The sequence below is a fragment of the Thermobia domestica genome, chromosome 8, assembly GCF_964235325.1.
Source record: "Thermobia domestica chromosome 8, izTheDome1.hap1.1, whole genome shotgun sequence".
Classification (NCBI taxonomy): domain Eukaryota; kingdom Metazoa; phylum Arthropoda; class Insecta; order Zygentoma; family Lepismatidae; genus Thermobia; species Thermobia domestica.
Window position 1 is genome coordinate 260,261,444 of NC_137461.1, and position 20,195 is coordinate 260,281,638.

Sequence of the window (20,195 nt, forward strand, 5' to 3'; positions counted from 1 at the left end):
AAGAAAAAAAATCAATGCTCTCCACCACCGCCAAAGCTATTTAACAGGGTGTCTGGCTTAAATGTCCAGTGAAAAAGATCTAACCTACTTCTACAAAGCTTAGTTCTACGAGTCGAGATTTTTTTTTTCAAACCTAATATACTAATAAAATGAACTGAAATCTTTCAGCGTAACGTGCCACGATTATTCCCTTTAGGCTAAGGGAGACGGATGATTAAGGCAAGTGAAGAATTGGTGGAACGAGAATTGAGACTAAACGAGAGTACCGAGGAAACCCACGGACATGATTTGTCCACCACAAACTTACTTAGCCGGGGATCGAACCTGGGACCCTACGCCAGAAGGTAAACGCTCTACCACTGAGCCATTGCGCTCCCCTTCCCTAATAGACTTTAATATGTATACCATTTCTAGTACGACAGACATCTAACCTATATTCTACCTTTCCATTACGTGTGTTGTTTAATATTTCCGATGTAACATTGCTGAAACAGAAGCACGAATGCAATCGTACAGGATACAGACTGGAATTTGATAAACCTGATTTTTTGCAAATCCTCAAAGGAAAATATGAAGTGGTTTAAGGTCAGAGCTTCCAGAGGGTCACGAAATTGGATGACTCTCTACCAACCCACCACTCTGGGCACTCTGTCTAAAAACTCATGCAAAATTCCTGCGTAGTAACATAGCCCGCGCTATCTTGTTGCAAAATTGTGTCTGAAGGAGGACGCAGTAGTGCGTAAAGCTATAACACGTCTAGGAAGTCGCTCCATTTATGGTACGTTCCGCAAAATACAGCCCTATATCTGTTCATATATGTACACGAGACATTCACTTTCGCAGAATCACGTTCGTGCTCCCTCACAACATGAGGTGGTTCCGTTCCCCACATCCGATAATTATGCTTTTTCATTTTCCCAGAAGTGTAGAGCGTACTCATCAGAGAAATCCAAAACATCGAGAAATGGCTCGGTTTGTATAGATTTTTTATAAGAAATGCTTAAGCAAATGCTTTCCTTAGCGGCTTGTCCTGAGGTTTCAGTTTCTAACACACCTGCGATTTGTAAGCCCGTAGATGCAAACGTTTCTTGATATCATGAACTGTCAACTTAGATTCCTGCAATTCCCTACTGGCTCGTCAGATGGACATCATATGGCTTCGTTGGAAGGCCGTACGAATTTCTTCAGCACTGGCCTCTGCGACAGCACGCTTTGTGTGGAGACCCGACAAAATTAACAAACTTTCGGTTTCACGAAGGTGCTAGTCCTAAAAGTAAGTATATTGTTACGTCTCTTGATAAACGTAGGCATATTGTAAGTCCTAGTCACTCAAGATGAAATCGACGTTGCACGAGTGTTATTGACTTCAACTCGGCGAAAGCTAGCACATAGAAAACTTTCTGCTGTGGAGTCCTCATCGCCATTGACGTTTTCGTAATGTGTGCATTTCGTAAATAATGCAGTATTGTGTATGTGTATGTGCAGTGTAATGGCAATCACCTACAGTTAAAAAACATTTTAAGTTTCTCTACTTGTAGAAATGTAGCAATTTAATAATTCGATTGGAAATTATGAATTTTTCTTCTATTGGACGTTTAAGCCGGAAACCCTGTTTTATATATATATACTGTATAACCTTATTTTCTTAGTGTAAATACCTATTATGAATCAAACTTCCTGTATTTCGAATACAATAAAACACTAGGACCACATAAATTATACATTACTGATACCTTTAATATCTCGGCATTCTGAACACACTCAAACATAAACAAGTAAACATATATCGTAATTTGATCTCTTTGACTGTCTACAGCCAACAAACCCAACTTCATTTTTTAATTCTGTAACATTTGAATTTTTTATTTAATTTATTCTTTCATAGCTTGAAGTTTTAACACCTGTCAGAGTTCCAAGATTCTTTATTTGTAAACATAATTGTGTCTTTTCAACCATTGTTCGTATCTTCTTTTTGAATTTGTCTTTATACTTTGAGGTGTTGTTTAAAAAAATTGTGCGATTCTTCTGTGAAAATCAGCAGCCTTCCCTGACTTTCGGCATATTTTGAAGCATTTACAGAATTTTCAAGGTTAGTGTGAATCCTGCATAGCTCGTTCAAGCATAATGAATACGTGTGTATACTTTATCCAAAAGCTTAACAGAAATCGAACCGCAGATCACGCGCGCCAAAAGGTGATTATATTACCCAACCTTCAGAATTGCTTAACGCATCGGGACGGTAAGCTGGAAACCCAGGTTCGATTCTCGATTTAGTCTTGCACTTCTCTCACTCTTTGTATACTGTACCTTTTACAAATCCTACAAATAATTAAATACATCTACAATACGAATGATAAAAATTCTTTCTAACGGAGGATCCGAAGTTTAATTTAGACAAAGGTAATCTGGACAAACAATAACGGGATTACATAATTAAAGCCACAAACACTGATAAATAAAAATTCTTTGAATCTCCTTTGCATCGTAGAAGTACTACAAAATTATTTTAAACCAGGAATTTCACAATTAACATGGAAATATATTTTGGGAACATTGTTTTTAGAAACGGAATATAAAATATATTGCGGTTTCGTTTCATCAAAGGAGGTTGTGTTTGTGTAAAATTTCTCATTAATTTAATATATGCAAAAACTTTCACAAAATCTTTACATAACTTAAATATAGGTATTAAAACAAAGCTAAATATTATAAATTAAGGACAGCTGTTTTTAATATGAAAGAGTATTTTGGACACTAACCTGCAACTATGAACGACTGGCTGCTTCAAGCGGTTGAAATTATTGTCCCAAGGAAGTATATACATGCGCAGATTAGTGAGTACACAAGGTGTTCGGAAACAACACCCAATAAGTCAGAAATAAATCGTTACACAAAATTATATTAAAAAATAGAAAGACCAACATATATGTTCATATTGTTGATAACGAAATGTCAGGTGAACAAAGGTATTTAACATTTTGAGCCCAGATTCCATTGATGTATTAGGTGGATGTGAAAGGACGGCAACAGAGTTAACCTCGAAGCACCCAAAAAATTGCACGAGGTTTTCCACAAACGAAAAAAAGATACAATAAAAAAATTAAAACTAGCACATTCCATATCCACTTGCACAGAAATGGATTCTAAATTCAAAATAATCAATATGTTCTTTCACCTGACATTTCGTTCGAGTTATGGCTCTTTTTATATCGATCTAATTTCCAGCGAAATCCAAAATGATTAATCTATTCACCTATGTCTTCCCTACTTTGTATGTGTGAAAGAGGGGATTCATTTCCCAAAGTTATTTGGTGTTGTTTGTGAACACCATGTTTGTATTCTTTCATTTATCATGTGATGCGCACAATACAAACTTTGACTTACTATTCCTTTTAAAAGTGTTTACCTTTCTCTGTAGAGATCACCAAATAGTTGGCGTGCAGCTGCAAGAATAGTACTGGTTTTCCCAGTTCCTGGTGGCCCATAGAAAAGAAGATTTGGGAGATCAGCACCCGACAGACATTGCTGTAATACTGCCACAACCTCTCCTTGTTCGACTACTTCATTCACAGTGCGAGGGCGGCTACAAATTAGAATACAGATTATTCAACTAAAAAGTACTTTCAATTTAAATAATTGATATTAACGTTGTTAGTCCTTTATGAAAAGGTCTTTAATTATTATTATTATTATTATAAAAAAGATCAATTCAGGGCTCGAAAAATCCAGGGTGTCAGGTCGATGAAAATAACAGTACGCTGTTCAGCTTCTTTTGACGTTAATATTCCCCAATCAGGGTGTCTACTGGAATACCAGAAAGTAAATTCATGACTTTTCCATGACTTTTCATGACCTTTTTGTTCAAATTTTCATGACCATGGCGATAAAAATTTACCATTAGTAATAATAAACCCCTACCATCAGTGGTGCATCAGAACTATGCGGGTTGCTAGTCTTAAATATCACTTATTGTGAATCTTAAAGAAAGAATCTAAAATTCTGCCACCTTGTGTTCGAGCACAGAATAGCACTTACCTAAATATGGGCCTGTTCTTACCAGTGAATCACACTATACTGTAGTTGAAGTTTTAATTCTGAGTATAAGTATCCATCTAGCAGAAATTTGTCTGAAATTAAGCACTCAGAGAACTGCCCAAAGACAAAACAAATTATAAAAGAAATTCGTTTTAAATAAATAGATCATCAAATTTAAAATCTGCAAACTCAAACGAATAACATTATTTGCATAAGTCTAAAGGCCCAAAAATACACAATTTACATTTCTTAGAAGTAAAGAAATAGCAGATCAGAAAGTTGGACAGTAAAAAGTTGTTACTATATTACAGAGACTAGAAGATGAAATGGGGAGCAGCTAGGAAGACAGTAAAGTACCAGTTAGCCAGCACTAACTGGTGGGGGAAATTCTCACAATTACTGACCTGATACAACTGTTTCAGTACATGCAGTATGAGGTATAAAAGTATGAAGTATAAAAATATACTCTGAAATTTCAGATTTTCATGACCAGTTGGGTAAATAAAGGACTTTTTCATGGCTTTCATGACCACTAAGCAAAATATATGACTTTTTCATGACTTTCATGACTTTCATGACCAAGAGACACCCTGTCAATTTTTACCTGGCAGTCGTTGATTTCTAGGATTTTGATCCATTCAGAAAAGTGAACAATTGGTATTTCAGTGCTCAAAGTCAAAGACATGTAGACTGAGGAGCATATACGTGGCGTGTTCGGAAAGTTAAGGGCCGTTTTCAAAAAAGTATTAAAACGGTTTTGTTCAAGCCAAGTTTATTTTTACATGAAAGAGCACACCTTAAACTATTTTTTGACATCACCGTTCAAACACTTATCAGAGCGGGTAATCAACTTGTCCAAATCTTCCTCAACGAAATATCCCGCCAGTGTCCGGCAAGTACGCACCGTTTCGTTTGAGACTGTGCGACTCTGAGAAAACTTCGGCGTGTAATCCAAAACAAAAGCGGAGGAATGCTCAGTACAGGAAGTTTTGTTGCTCCATGACAATGCTCGTCCCCATACTGCTGGTACAATTTAAAACATTAATCCAGCAGTTCTGTTTGGACCACCCGCCGCACAACCCCGACTTGACGCCGTCTGGCTACCACATCGTTCTTACACTTAAGAGTCTTCATCCCGGCGAAATTAAAATACCGCTAATTTTACAGTAAGTATGTGATATCTTCAAATAGATAAAAGATAATCGAAATGTGGAACAAGAGCGCCCTAGACAATATTATTTTACATGAGAAACCGTTATTACGACTCACTTATCTGCTTTCGATTTCGAGCCATTTTGAAAATCGGCATTTATTTTCGCGTTTCTAAACGGCTGAAAATGGAAAGCTACTAGGTGACTTGTGGTAACGGTACCTCATGCAAAATAATATTGTCTAGGGCGCTCTTGTTCCATATTTCAATTTTCTTTTATCTATTTGAAGATATCACATAATTACTGTAAAATTAGCGGTATTTTAATTTCGCCGGGATGAAGACTTAAAGCGCGAGCTCGGCGGTAAGCGCTTTGAAAGTGACGACGACGAAGAAAAAAAAAATACTGTGGAGTTATGGTTGTCTTTACTGGTGGAATGTTTCTTCGAGGAAGGTTTAGTGGAAACTATATCGAAAAATAGTTTTAAGATGTGCTCTTTCATGTAAATATAAATTTGGCTTAACAAACCTGTTTTAGTACTTTTTTTTAAATGGAACTTACTTATCGGATACGCCTCGTCTATTGTTGCTTCCTAAAACTTCACTTATATTGACTTCAATTGCTGTAATCTTTCAAGGATAGCCTGTAGAGGGAAATAAGCTTGTACTTTTTATACTAGTAACTATAATTTAAGGCCGAAAGATCTAGGCTTATATATCAAGTTGGATCTATTATTGTGGCGCCTGATTTTCAGAATTGACGCCTAAGTCAGGAAAAAAAAAAAAGATCTTTTCAAGTCGTAGATCAATTCATAGCAAATTTAAAAATGTCAGATCAACACAGTGCTACAATGATTTTTTTAAGCACATAAAAGTGTCTATTCAAGGTCAAGTGCGGAATACAGCCCCGAATTTGATTTACGGTAGAGATACTTGCCTCGATAACACTACAGTTGTTAGTCATTTAGTTTCTGCCTCACTTTCATTAGCACATTCTATCTCATATAGATAAGTGCTGAAAACTCCAAAGTACCAAAGAACTGCTCAGACATGGCACTGAGTTTCTCAAGTATAAAAATAATAATCTTAAGACAAAACACGATTTATTATTAATGTGTCGTGTTGAGGAATCAAATAACGTAAAAAGAAACATGTATACAATGAATTAACGAGGAAATTCTGAGAACAATTAAAACACGAAAGAAGAACACTAAACTTTGGCTGAAATGCTTCATCAGATAGGGAATAATAATAATAAACGGAGAAAAAAGCTGGCAAACATTCAGGCAATTGCCATGTTGGAATGCAGGGTCACGTGATAGTTTTCTAGGTATAAGTAAATAAAATTAAAACTAATGGGACAATAAACTGGTAAAATTGCAAGATCCAAATAATAATAAAGAAAATATGATTCAAAAATGAAAATTAAGAAATTAATAAAATAATTAGTAAAAATATAAAAATAATAATAAAAATTAGCAAAGATTTAAACAAAAATTGCATAGTGAGGCTTGGTATTACAGGTTTTAAGACAAGAGTGGGCGGTTGGCGAACAGAACCTCTTTCTATTAGAGACAAGAATCTGGGGGAAGAGATTTTGAGGATAATAGTAAAAGGTACTGTCGAATGTACTGTTGCCATAGGCTCTGTGTTCTGGGATAAGAAGATGAGGAATCTGAGCGCTGTAGGGTTATCAGTAGGCTTCGGATTATTAGGTTTGATCCTACTTTATTCCTCTAGTCAATGGATAAATTTCGTATTCTCTTTACATTTCAAGTTACTATCAGCAAAATATGGTAATCTTTGGTAATTTTATAGGACTTAAATTGGCTTAATTTTGGGATTAGGACCTAAAATATCCTAAATTGGCTTTTAGAACCGACTGCTATTTATAATTATTATTGACCTTCAAAAAAAATTTAATTAACACGCGAAATATCAATCATAACCTTTCATTATCAACTAGTTCTCAACAATCTAATAACAAGACTCCTTCTACGCCACATGGTTCTTTGTATGAGTTGATTTTAGTTTAGCGTCCCTTTCAGCAGCTAGGCTTATGAGACGTGGACCTACTGATTAACGTGGAATCCGAACCACATGAGCTCCCGCCAGGACAGTTCTTTGTAATTTGCGGCAGGTGAGTGTGAATAAGGACGCCTTAGTTCCTGCAAATAAAGACAGTGATTCAAGTTCTTCGTGGAGACAATGTCCAGGAAAATTTTCTGTAGAGCCCTTGGAAACAGCCAGGATGAAATACCTCTCTTACGTCATGTGATGTTGAACGCAATTTTTCGACATATATGAGAATTCTGACAGACGATGGAAAAAGGTTCACATCAGGAAATCTTTCAAAATATTTTGTTGTTCAGTATCATTCCAAAAAGTAAAGACATTCTTTTGTTTGTGAGTGAGGTCCCTGGTTCGACCCCAGCTCCCGACCAGTGGACTTCGTGGTGGACAAAAACAGTGCGCGTGGATTTTCTCAAATTATCCCGTTCCATCTTACTTTCACCATTTCATCATCACAGTCTCCCTTACCCTCGGTGTACAATCGTGGGGCGTTACATTAAAAAAAGATCCGAGTTCCCCGAATAGCAAGGCATAGGGTAAGAAACACTTGATGTAGTGAGGGGATGGAGCTCTTGAAATGGGCGATACTGAGTGCTTTCGGCAGGTCTGATGTACAGCGATAGTAGTTCTGGAGATAGTAATTTTCAACTTTGAGGTCAACATCAAGAAACATGACGGTATGGGTTGAGAATAACTCCATAACCGTATCAGCAAAAAATTCAGCCTTACAAACAACCCACTATTTCCTTTACCAAATATTCAGCACCTTATCTGAAATCAAAATGCATACGAGAACCGTCCTAAAATCGTTAACCGAAGCACCCAACATCCTTACAGCTTCATTGTACGAACTGTCCCCCGAACTTACAGTTCCACCAGAAGCCCAGCTGTAAAACCTGTCAGCAAAATCAACCGCCCCTTAAAAGATAACATACCTTTACTGTTATTCTGATAAATGAGATTCTTCCAACCTACTTTAGAACATCAGAACACATCTACATTCTACAAGTCGTCTTCATTAGCAAAAACTCCAACTTCTCTTTGCATTCGTATCAACAGTCATTGATGCTCCAAAGTGACCGATTTCCCTATCTGCCTATCCCAGAACACACACATCCCTTAGCTTTGATTCTAGTTACCAGCAAATTAGCCACTATCTTACTAGAAACTAGGTATTTCGTTATATTCCATTAGGTTTCACTAATTTATATTAGCTACATTATTGTAAAAATATATCGACCTATACACAAATTTTCCATCATACCCTAGAGTTAATTTAGAAAATAGTAATAACTAAGCATTCAATTTCACATCTAAAAGTGTAACTTACAAGTAAGTATGTATGGTTATTATTTTAAATTCTACTGTAGTAAACACACGATCTTCTAATTCCCAATATTCTACAATTTACACCAATAAACTAATACATACTATTTCTCCACCCAAGGTGTTGGGGCAGACTTTCTCTGAGATGGTTTTTCCTTTGACTGACCGGATGTACTTGGCTGGCCTAACTTTCCGGTTTTCAAAAAGGCCTGCATATTTCCAGACAGAAAACTGAAAAACACAAAACTTCACATACTTATACAGTTCATGGCAGTAAAGGAATAATAAACATCATACGATATAAACAAACATAAAAAAAAGTACAATGGACTGGTTCAATTAATACTTTTCTGAGCAAACATGTGATTCTATGTTTGTGATTCTCTCTTACAGAACGACGATGAGACCTAAAATAACACTAGGATCCGAAACACTTCTAAGGTTTACATCAAGAGTCTTGTTTCCAGCATGCATATATATTTCTTGGTTTCTCTTTTAATTCGCGAATTACGGAGATACAATACACATGAAACCTCGCTCTTTTTTTTCTTATAGCATGAAGAGAAGTTCTGAACTACCCTGTTTCTTATGAAATTCTGAGCAGTGACTTCTTGAGACACCAGTAGTCTGTTCTTTACACTCTGGATCCTTTTATCTGACATTTTTCGACAGCTTCCTACATGGGTGTCCAATACAATCCCTTGATTTTCCGAGAAGACCTAATGCTAGCCTTACTCGGAGATATTCTGCCTCCAAACCCTTCCAAAAATGACTGTTGACATGATTTTATCTATTAAGTTTTCCAATAAGTGCGAGCAATAAATATTCGCTACTTCAGACTTCTACCGATATTTTTCAACAATCTCAGTGCACGAACACGCGTCCTAACACCACGAACAACAAGCCCATATTGCGAAGACAGCCTCAGCAAAACTACCAACAAACTGAGGTAAGTCCTCCCCGCTTGTCTAATGGCTAGCACCAATCATAAGCCTGATTTCTGGTGCAGAGGACTGAAATGTGAACGCATTACAGGGGTTAGGATTCCGCCTTGACTGTAGGTCGTCTTATATAATCACGGTGTTGAAAACAGACGGTTGAAGGAAAACTTCCAACAACAACAACTAAATGAGACCAGTAGAAGCGAGCAGGTAAAAAGACCGCTGGCTAGTTGGTGGTTCGCCCTCCGTGTCACAATAATTGAGCGCTACAATGCAGATATTACTTGTACACTGACTCTATTTCAATTGAAATGTCATAAACGAATGAAGTTGTAGACACGGAAAAGATACCTAATGAAACTGTGTAAAAGTAAAGAATTAACTGCGTGTTTCAGGTACTGAAAAATAAAATGTATTAACCGAAGGTGATAGAAGATTGGTGATATTCACGGAAATGAAATGAAATGAAATCTTTGAGTTTAACGTTCCACAATTATGCCGTTAGGCTAAAGGAGACGGTAATGAGGAGTAATAAATGAAATGGTGGAATGAAGAAAGCGGGAGAACCACGAGGAAACCCACGCACATGGTTTTTGTTCACCACAAAGTTCACTTGGCGGGGGCTGGGATCGAACCAGGGACCCCAAGCACCATAGGTGAACGCTCCACCACTGAGTCACCGCGGCCCTGATATTCACGGATGAGCTCACAAAGCTCGAAAACATGTCAAATTAAAAGTTTTATTGTAGAGAAACGAGTGTATTAAGTAACATAATTTTAATAGTAAGAAGAATATAAAGTAATGTGTTTCGGTGGATGGAAAACATTCATCTGTTGGTCCAATAGGAATCGCGCAATTCACTAGCAATTTTGCCAACTTTGGTGAAAATTTTGTTAACTTCAAACATTTTTATTTCTGTCCTTACGAGCCATATCAACCATCTGTTTCTAGTATCACAATCTAATCGATAAGGTCTGTTGAAAATGTAAAGGACTTACGTTTCTGATTATTACATCCTACGTGACAGTATGATGAAAAGCTGAAAATTTCATTAAGACACCATGTTTGGCCGCTATTTTCCCGAAAACCAAATCTTTTAAAAATTTGAATTTTTTTTACAACTATTGGAAAATTGATTAGTATTTAATATTCGTTAACCGTTCATGCGGTTGCAGCCCCTAACATTCGCAATTAATTACTGAAATTTCGATTTTTGTACTTGGAATGTAAATATTGCCTATGGGCATTTAGGTCCTGTATACAAGGCAATTTGAAAGGCAGTATGGAAATTTTGAGAGTTGAATTTTGATATCAAATCAAATAGAAAAGTTCCATAAACATGAGTCGAATTCCGCTTCTTTTTCGAGTTACAGGGTTTCTAACTCGGGACCCAAAATAGGCTCGCGACAATGGAAAATATATATATTTCGTGTTAAATCATAAAGTATGTATTAAGTTATGATGAAATTCAGAAAGTAGATTTGATCAATACGATTCATTTTATGTGCGTAACGGCGATGCAATTCGGTTAGCAGTGTTGCCAATTTGCAGGGTTGGCAAAACCATGGTTTTTATTGAAAAAAAAAACGGTTTTTTGGTTTAAACCCGTTTTTTTGTTTGTTTGCTTTTGTTTTGTTTAAATAATTTACTCTATGTATTTATATCACATATGGACAAAAATAAGTTTATTTCGCCTTGGTATTATGCAACAACCAGGTCATGCTGGAAGGGGGCACATAAGCTTAAACCAAACCGCTTCTCGACTTACATCCGAGAGAAACTGTCCTCCATTTGAACTCGAAACCGGGACTAATTGGCCACAAATGCGATACGTCTCGTGGGATACAAATGCCTCTCGTGGGGTTTGTATGACCCCCTCCCAAAAAAAAGTACGGCATGTCGATATATTTTATCAATAATAAACATTACTGAAACGAAACAATATTTAGAATTTTTCTTTGATTGCAATTGCATAACAATAATAACAAACTATAAAAACATCACAAAGAAACATTCATAAATGTATAAAACAAAAGTTGCTTTTGTAGTATAATCTCTTTGAGTAACGAATGGGGAATTTAGGTTGTACATAATATACGGGAGTGAAACGTGATAACCCACAAATGTGTGTTCATCAAGATTTTACGAATAGTTACACTTTGACGTATATTTTTCGTTTTTTGGTTTGAACCAGTTGTTTTTTTTTTTTTAAAAAAAACAGCTGGTTTAAACTAGCCAACCCTGTCAATTTGGTAGAACTTTTTTTTCCAAATGACACTACGTGGTTTTTATTTGATATTTGGTACCGTATTCATTAATGATTGTATTCACATGAAACACAACTTTCCCCACATCACCACAGTTTTCGAAAACACATGTATTTCATTAAAATGTTTCATCTGGACTCAGGAACTAATTAGCTTTTAATTTTCAATTTCTCACACCTTGAACATTGAAAGCACAAGTACTGTATATACTTTCCCTTGCATATTCACTTGTGATTAATTTCAGAAAGAACCAACTAACTTTTGTTACGTATCTACTCAGAAAAGGGTAGTAAAACTCATACTTTCAAGAGAACCCATACTTAACCGACTTATAAGTTTCACATTCGGGTAATTATATAAAGGTACAGTTTCGCTGTTTAGTTTTCCATCCCTTTTCAGCACCGAGATCATGAGACGCAAAACTTTCATTAAGGTGGAATCCGAACACTCGTAATGCGTACAAACCGCATGAATCTTTTAACGAAATTCCAACCCGAAACCCCCATACATCCATACATCAAAGACGCATACGCTAACCACTACATCAGGTGGTAGAGCTAAGGGTATTCTCACACTGATACGTATTTTCCAATCTCTTTGTAATATACGTATACACTATTGAAGAGCGAAAAATATGGTGCTGGTTAAGTTTTGGCACAGTTTGCAAAATTTACAGGCAAAACTTAATATTCTGCATTAAAAGACATATTTAATATTCTTCTGTAAGCGACAGAATTAAATAAAGTAATAGAGTTTTAGTTTAGACTTTACGAAGGATAAAATAAGTGAGTGCATATGAAAGATGATTGTATTAGGTACTATCTTCTACCGGCACATGCAAAGAAGCTATATTTTATAAGTGGCGCGTTACTAGTATGAAACCATAACAAGTGCTAGTCCTTGTAACTCGTATCATTACCAAAACCCACTTGTTTTTTTACTACCCAGGATTACGCGTGCACCCACAGTCGCTGACGCGCCTGTTCTGTTCGGACACATCCTACCCTATCGTATGAGCCAACCAGCCCTGGCTCGCTAAAATAGCATTTGTGCATTTTAGTAGTTAAGTAGCACAACTTGGTTTGTGATTTTTCACGGTGGTTTTCATGCCATACATTCGGCCGCCATATTTATATGCAAATCGTAAAATAATTACTTCTGGTAGCTCCCTTGAAACTTATCTATATTAAATGGAGTAATGTCTTGTTGCCCAGCACAGATCTTTTGGAGAACAATATGAAGGAAATTAGTGAAATAATTTTTCAAAAATTACGTCGGGTTATGTAGGCTTTTTGGGGGCCAAAACTAAGAATGTTTACTGGAGGAATGAGTTCATGTTACGAAAGCGTAAATGTGTGAGGAATTTGTGAAGTAAATACGATACAAACTAAGTGTGCAATGCAGGAGTGGGATATCTATACAAACCATTAAGGTAAGTACAAATTTAAGGTGCTGGGCAGGTCTTTACGGGTACTTTAGGCAAGGCAGTGACAATAACCGATTCATCGGATCCGCCTCCCGGAGTTACAGTTCCCAAGGCCAAAAGACAGAAAACAACGTGCCCTGCGGGGCTCTAACTGCTAACGCTCGCTCCGCAATACTATGTGAATCAGGAACAGGAACGACATTAGTGAGAAAATATCCATATGAAGAAGGAATAAGGTATCAGTGACAACCTGTGAATAATACTAACAATGACAGGATATCACTGCATGGCCGAAGTAAAGAGTTGCTTAAAATTTAACTGGTACTATTCAGAAATATTAATAAAACCTACTTTTAGGCATTACTCGAGCAGACAGTTCTACCAAATTTGGACACATGTATTACATATTCAGGTTAAATTAAAGACTTGTCTGTAGGGAGCATTCGCGTTAGCGACGGGGAGTATACGCATAAACTAAGACATTGGAAGAGCACACACATACACTACTTTCACTATCAGTCAAAATTCATTTCAATATACTGTGCACGAAGAGTAATTAGTTATATTCACACATCATTCCTTCACAAAAATGCTTTACATCGTATTTTACCTATAAATTTTCTACGTGCAGGTGTAGTTTTGGCGCACCACTAGAAACAATTGTTAAAAAATTGTAATTCTTTCACTAATTTACTTCTTATTGTCTCCTAAAAGATTTGCGCTGGGCGACATGAAAATATGTCACTTGGCATAGATAAAATTCAAGAGGGCCAACACAGATAATTGTAGAAAAATCAGTTCTTTTTCGATTTGCGTATAAATACGGTCTTCGGATGCACGACATAAGAACTACAGTGCAAAAGCATAAACAAACCTATGCTAGGTGGCCGCTAAAACGCACGAGTTACTTAACCGAGTCAAGTAGGGCGAAGCTGGTGGGCCCGAAGAGAGCAGCCGCGTCAGTGATGATAGTTATACGCGTAACGTGGACAATGAAAAAGAAGTGGATTTTGGAAAATACGTGAGTTTCAATAGCACTTGTCATGGATTTACACTAGTAACGTTCCACTTATAAACATAAAATCCAGCTTCTGTACACTGTGCAGAAATACACCGCCGGCAGAAAATAACATCTAAGAGATTCATCTTTCATATGCACTCACTTATTTTACCCATCGTAATGCACTTGTGATGATTTTACACTAGCAACCCTACACTTGTACACCTGAAATACAGTTGTATTACTGGTCAATGTTCCGTTAAGGGGGTCCAGTGCCTTTGACACCACTTCTTTCTTTTGATTTTCGTTTGATTACATAATATAACGTTATATTAGGTTAGGTTAGGTCAGGTTAGGGTCCATGTTCCGTTAAGGGGGTCCAAAACTACACTGGACCCCATTAAGCTAACCTAATCTAACCTGACCTACGCTAAGCTAAGCTAGCCTAACCTGACCTGACCTAATCTAACCTAGTATAACGTTATATTATGTAATCAAACGAAAATCAATAGAAGGAAGTGGTGTCAAAGACACTGGACCCCCTTAACGGAACATTGACCCAGGTGGTCAGATTAGATCAGGTTAGGTTAGCTTAGGTCAGGTTAGGTTAGGTTAGCTTAATGGGGTCCAGTGTAGTTTTGGACCCCCTTAACGGAACATGGACCGTATTACTTTGTATAAAATTATGTCGCCTGCAGAAATATGTTCCTTATGAATATATCTTTTCAAACAAAGTATTCAATTATACCTGTAAATCTTCCAAAATGTAGTGCGCCAATTCTACACCTGCACCATTTTCTTTTTTGTAGAAGTGTCTGCTCAGTAAACCCTAATTTGATAATACTACATACCAAATACTAATTTTTGAAAACAAAATTATACCCTACCAAAAGAAGTTAAAAATTTACTTTGTCTAATTAATTTACTATCCTCTGCAATTAATAATACTATTGACAGGCTTCAATTCAGCATGAATCAATGCTTTTCTTGGGTGAAACACAACATTCAAATACACAAAATACAACACTCCCCAATATTAGCCATCACCAACTTCCCGCCAATTTAGGTGTGTGTAAATGTAAACACAGACAAAGGATATATCCTTTGTCTGTGAATGTAAATGTAGGTGTGTGTACATTGGATCAAGGTAGCCAATTACTAAAGAGTTCAAAAAGAATATATGTATTGTACTACGAAATGGAATGATATTTTAGCTCTAGTTTCCGGTCAATTTTCTGACAAACAAAGCATACGCTCTCTCGCTACTATTATTATTTATGTTCTAATATAAATAAAATAGTTTGTGTGTTTGTCTGGGAACTGGCCACCTGGAATCTCTAACCAGGTAAAAAAATAGGGTATTCGTTGCTGGCGAAGAAAAATAACCAAGTCACTTAGTGTGTCCATCCCCAATTGTTGATTTTATTCGCGATCTTCGTACATACGGTTGGAATACTTGCCTCTTTGGGGTTTAGGAAACAACCGTCGAATTGTATTTCATACCTCCACGGAGGTTGACACTTTGATTTGATCTTAACTGTCGACAACCTTGCTATTCTCTAGGCTTACGATTTATTTTGATAATCTCTAGTGGGAGAGATTAAGGGTTTCACTCGAGTGGAGACTGCGTTACCGTACACATTAGTGTACATATTTTTGGAAGCTTAGCTTCATCATTCATTCATTTCATCTTTTCATTTCGTCACACCTTTTCACTCATTACCTACACCGTGACTTATGGCGTCCCAACCTGTCATTGGACAACATTCTGGCTTACCACCTATAGCACCGGAACCTTCTTGCTCATCTGGGAAACCGCTTAGACGACGTTGCCATTCTCTGGAAAGGATTTCTAGCAGTCAGGGTTCATCAGCTCGTCAACGTTCTCCTGTTGCATCCACAAAACTACCACCCGCTAAACGTCAACATAAGCTAAGCGATGCCAGCTCTGAGGCATCCATGATCATTGACATTCAGGATGATCGTCAGTTTCCAAACCTGCCTCCTCCTAGTCGACCAGCCATCCATTCTTTCCTGCTTCAGAACTTTGATCCAAAATTTTCAAATCCAAAGCTACTTTTAGTACAGATCACAAAATACATGCCTCGGGCGAACATCACTCAAATAGTCAAGACTAGGAACGGCATGATTATTAAGACGCCTGACCCGGAGTTTCTCCGTACGACACGGAACAAGTGCAGCTTTGAGATTTTTGGCTCCAAATCAACCATGACCAAGCTTAGCGACCAACGCCCGAAACAGCCACCACCACCGAGGAAATCACCAACATTGTCTGTAGTTATACGAGGGGTAGATCCGAGCTATAGTGACGAGGAGGTCTTTGAAGAACTTAAATTGGAAGGGCACAATATCATAAAATGTATCCGAATCAAAAACGATCATGGGTTGACCTACATGGTGCGGGTTCTCACAAACTCTCAACAGACTATCGATGAGTTACTCACCCGTGGCGCCTATATCTATAAACAACGCCATCGTGTTGAACCATCACGCACCTCCGCTCCTTTACCCATTCGCTGTGAACGGTGTCAGGTCTACGGTCAGCACTCCACTTCCCAATGTAAAAATCCATTCAAATGTGGTTATTGTTCCGGCCCTCACCCTACAAGAAGCTGTACAAATTTACAATCACCTCCAACTTGCTCCACATGTCAAGATCATTCTCACCCTACATACAGTTACAAATGCCGATCCAAACCAGCTCCTGAACCAACAAAGCCAGAGACTGTGGCACCATTACGCATACCGGACCAAATCCAACCACCCGCCAATCCAGCTTTACAGCAACCTGTAACTGTCCATCAGCTTCTCACATTTCTTACCTTCTCGCTACAAAATATCCATCCATTCTTTCGAGATCACATCGCCCAACAAATTCAAATCGCGGCTAAGGCAATTTTCCACGCCAATATCTATCCAACATATTCCGGCAATGTCGTCTATTATCACTCAAATGTACTCGAAACGGAGGTTTAACAGCTATCCTGTCATCATTCTCTGCATTATGGCGCTCTCCTTTTTGTTCTTAAACATCCGTTCTTTACCACAGCATAAGCCGCTCTTCGAAGCACTTTTACTCGAAGAAAAAATCCATGCCTTTATCCTTAATGAGACACATCTCACACCCAGATTGTCATGCCGCATACCTCGCTTCCAACTGTTACGCCAAGATAGCACTTTCCCTGCTAGGCGAGCCAACGGGGGAGTAGCGATTGGGTTTTCACCTTCTATTCCATTTCGTAGTCACTCTCCGACTCTGCCTAATCTTCCTGAATACCTTATCACATCATTATATTATCAGGAATTGTATGTGACTGTAGCAACTATATACATCCGTCCTGGGCATGATATTCCGTTCAGCTTCTTTCAGTATATCTCCACTACCTTCCGTACCTACATCATTATGGCAGATGTGAATTTACATAGCCGGACACATACTCAACGGGATCGTTTCCTCAACTACATCACCAGTCATACTACTGGAGTGACTCTGCCACTTCCAAAACCGACTCGTCCCGCGAGTCAGACTACTCCAGATATAGTTATTGTTTCGAACAACATGTCACATCGTAGCTGTGTTAACGTTCTTGATCTCATTGGTAGCGATCATGCTCCAATCAAGCTAGACATTCAGACTCGTGTAACTACCACTTCTCAGTCTTCTTCTCCCCGTACTGTCTATCGTTACGATAAAGCAAATTGGACAGCTTACAGATCGTATCTTCAGGATCATCTTCATCATTTACAGCCACCAGCTACAGAATCAGAACTTTCTGAAACTTTGGATTCTCTAGTTAATGCTATCCATAACGCCACAGACAAACATATCCCTAAGTCAACAGTTTCGACTTTTCGACCCTCTTTACCTCCTCAATACTTACCATTGATCAAACGGTCCCGACAGTTTTATAGAGATTTTGCTGCCACTGGCAACCTTGACTCTCTTCATCATTACAGGCAGTTGCAACGAACGGTGCACAACTATCTTAAGGCTTACAAATTGCGATGCTGGGTCAAAGCTTGCAACAATCTCGGCTCACTTTCACATCCCACTCAGTATTGGAAAAGATTCCGACAGCTTACAGGTCGAAATACTCGTACAACATATCCTCTTATCGACAATAATACTCCGCTGCACACTGATACAGACAAGGCCAATGCATTTGCAAGATATCTCCAGGACATCTTTACGCCTCTTGCACCTGAAATTCCACATCGTTCTCATCCAGTCGACAAACTCAATCTGGATTCTCCTCATCTACAGCCTAATGTTAATCACACTCTGCCTGAAAACAATCCTCTTACTACACCGATCTCTATATCTGACATCAATTCAGTTGTAGCTCACAGACGTAACACAGCCCCTGGCATGGATTCTATTACATATAGACACATTAAAGAAAGTCCGTACGTAGTATTATATCTGCTTTGTCACATCTTTACTTTTATCCTTCGCACTGGCTTTGTACCTGCTGACTGGAAAACTTCGAAAACTCTTATGTTTCTCAAACCACATAAACCTGTTGCTTCTGTTAGCTCATACCGTCCTATTCAACTAACATCGACCTTCAGTAAAATACTGGAACGCATCATTATCAAACGTCTTCATTCATACCTGGCACATCACCACGTCATTCCACTCGAGCAAGCTGGTTTCAGACCTTCTTTCAGCATTAATGACCAATTGCTCCGCCTCTCAAATTCCATCTATACTCACTTTAACACAGGCAACCCGTCCTGCTTGGTCCTGTTTGATCTCGAGAAGGCTTTCGACAAGGTCTGGCATCCCGCTCTCATCTATAAACTCAAACAGCTCCGCCTGCCTATTGCTTACCTTAGATTCATCTTTAATTTTCTTAGCTGTCGATTGGCTTATGTCTGTATCAACACTAGTTTTTCATTTCCTATTTTTCTTCATTCTGGAGTTCCCCAAGGATCGGCTTTGTCGCCCTTACTATATATTCTATTCGTTTCCGACTTCCCAGCAGTCCCAGATAATGTTAATCTCTTTCAGTATGCCGATGACACTGCACTTTTTGCGACGGGCAAAACAATTCATCAGCTTAATCTGGCTCTCCAGGATGCTATCAATGTCTTTGTTGATTGGTGCTCCCACTGGAGACTGATAATAAACCCAACAAAAACTCAATGTATTGTATTTCTTGCCCCGAAGCATCGTTCACGTGTACACCGTAACCCAACACTCTTACACCTCTCTGTACAAGATGTACCTTTAAACCCTACTCGCAGTGTCAAATATCTAGGAGTAACCTTCGATCATCAACTAACCTGGACACCACATCTGAAAGATATCTCCAAGAAGGCGTACTCTCGCCTCAATCTTCTGAAAGGTCTTGCTGGAACTACCTGGAAACTCCATACTCATACACTTCTTAACACGTACAAAGTTTTCCTCCGCCCGATTTTGACGTACGGATTTACAGCTTGGATATCTGCTCCGACCTCATACTATGAGAAATTATGCATCTTGGAACGTCATGCCTTGCGAATTGCTTATCGTATCAAATTACAAAGTCCCACTCAAGATCTCTATCATAGACTTACATTTCCGCATATCTTATATCATTTAGAAACATTACGCACTAAATATATTACCCAGCGCCTGCACAACAATCATCCACTTCTTCAGCAAACTTTTGACGATCATGCCCGAAGTACCTCTCCCGTTGCCGCTTTGTTCCCTCCGCTCTCATTACTATTCACTTTGTACCATTACACTCTACCTCCAGACCACCCAGACGCCGTCTACTACGAGCCATACACTACAGCCGCTCATCTACCTCACATATGGCCATCACATGCACAGTGACACCTTGTGTACTAACAGGGCTCCTCTGTCCTCATTGATGCCTAGCGCAGCCCCTAAAGATAACCAGCATTAGTTCAACTAACAAAACCTATGTGTTGTAGTGAGTTTCGCACTTCATTTCATCA

At 38.2% G+C, this 20,195-nt stretch overlaps 1 protein-coding gene across 3 annotated transcripts in view; it reads right to left on the minus strand.

Annotated features, from left to right (window-relative positions):
• LOC145693576 (replication factor C subunit 4) overlaps positions 1-16,149 on the minus strand; it is a 38,575-nt gene extending 22,426 nt beyond the window's left edge. Inside the window, exons 1-3 of one of the 3 annotated variants that reach the window (XM_081769679.1) lie at positions 15,997-16,149; positions 8,690-8,815; positions 3,407-3,583 (exon numbers count right to left, since the gene is read on the minus strand). In XM_081769679.1, coding sequence (XP_081625805.1) covers positions 3,407-3,583; positions 8,690-8,799 — 287 coding nt within the window. In that variant the 5' untranslated portion in view covers positions 8,800-8,815; positions 15,997-16,149. Of the gene's footprint in view, positions 1-3,406; positions 3,584-8,689; positions 8,816-15,106; positions 15,346-15,996 lie in introns of those variants that run through there. The other 2 variants (XM_081769678.1, XM_081769677.1) reach the window with 2 other exon arrangements.
• Positions 16,150-20,195: the final 4,046 nt, after the last annotated feature.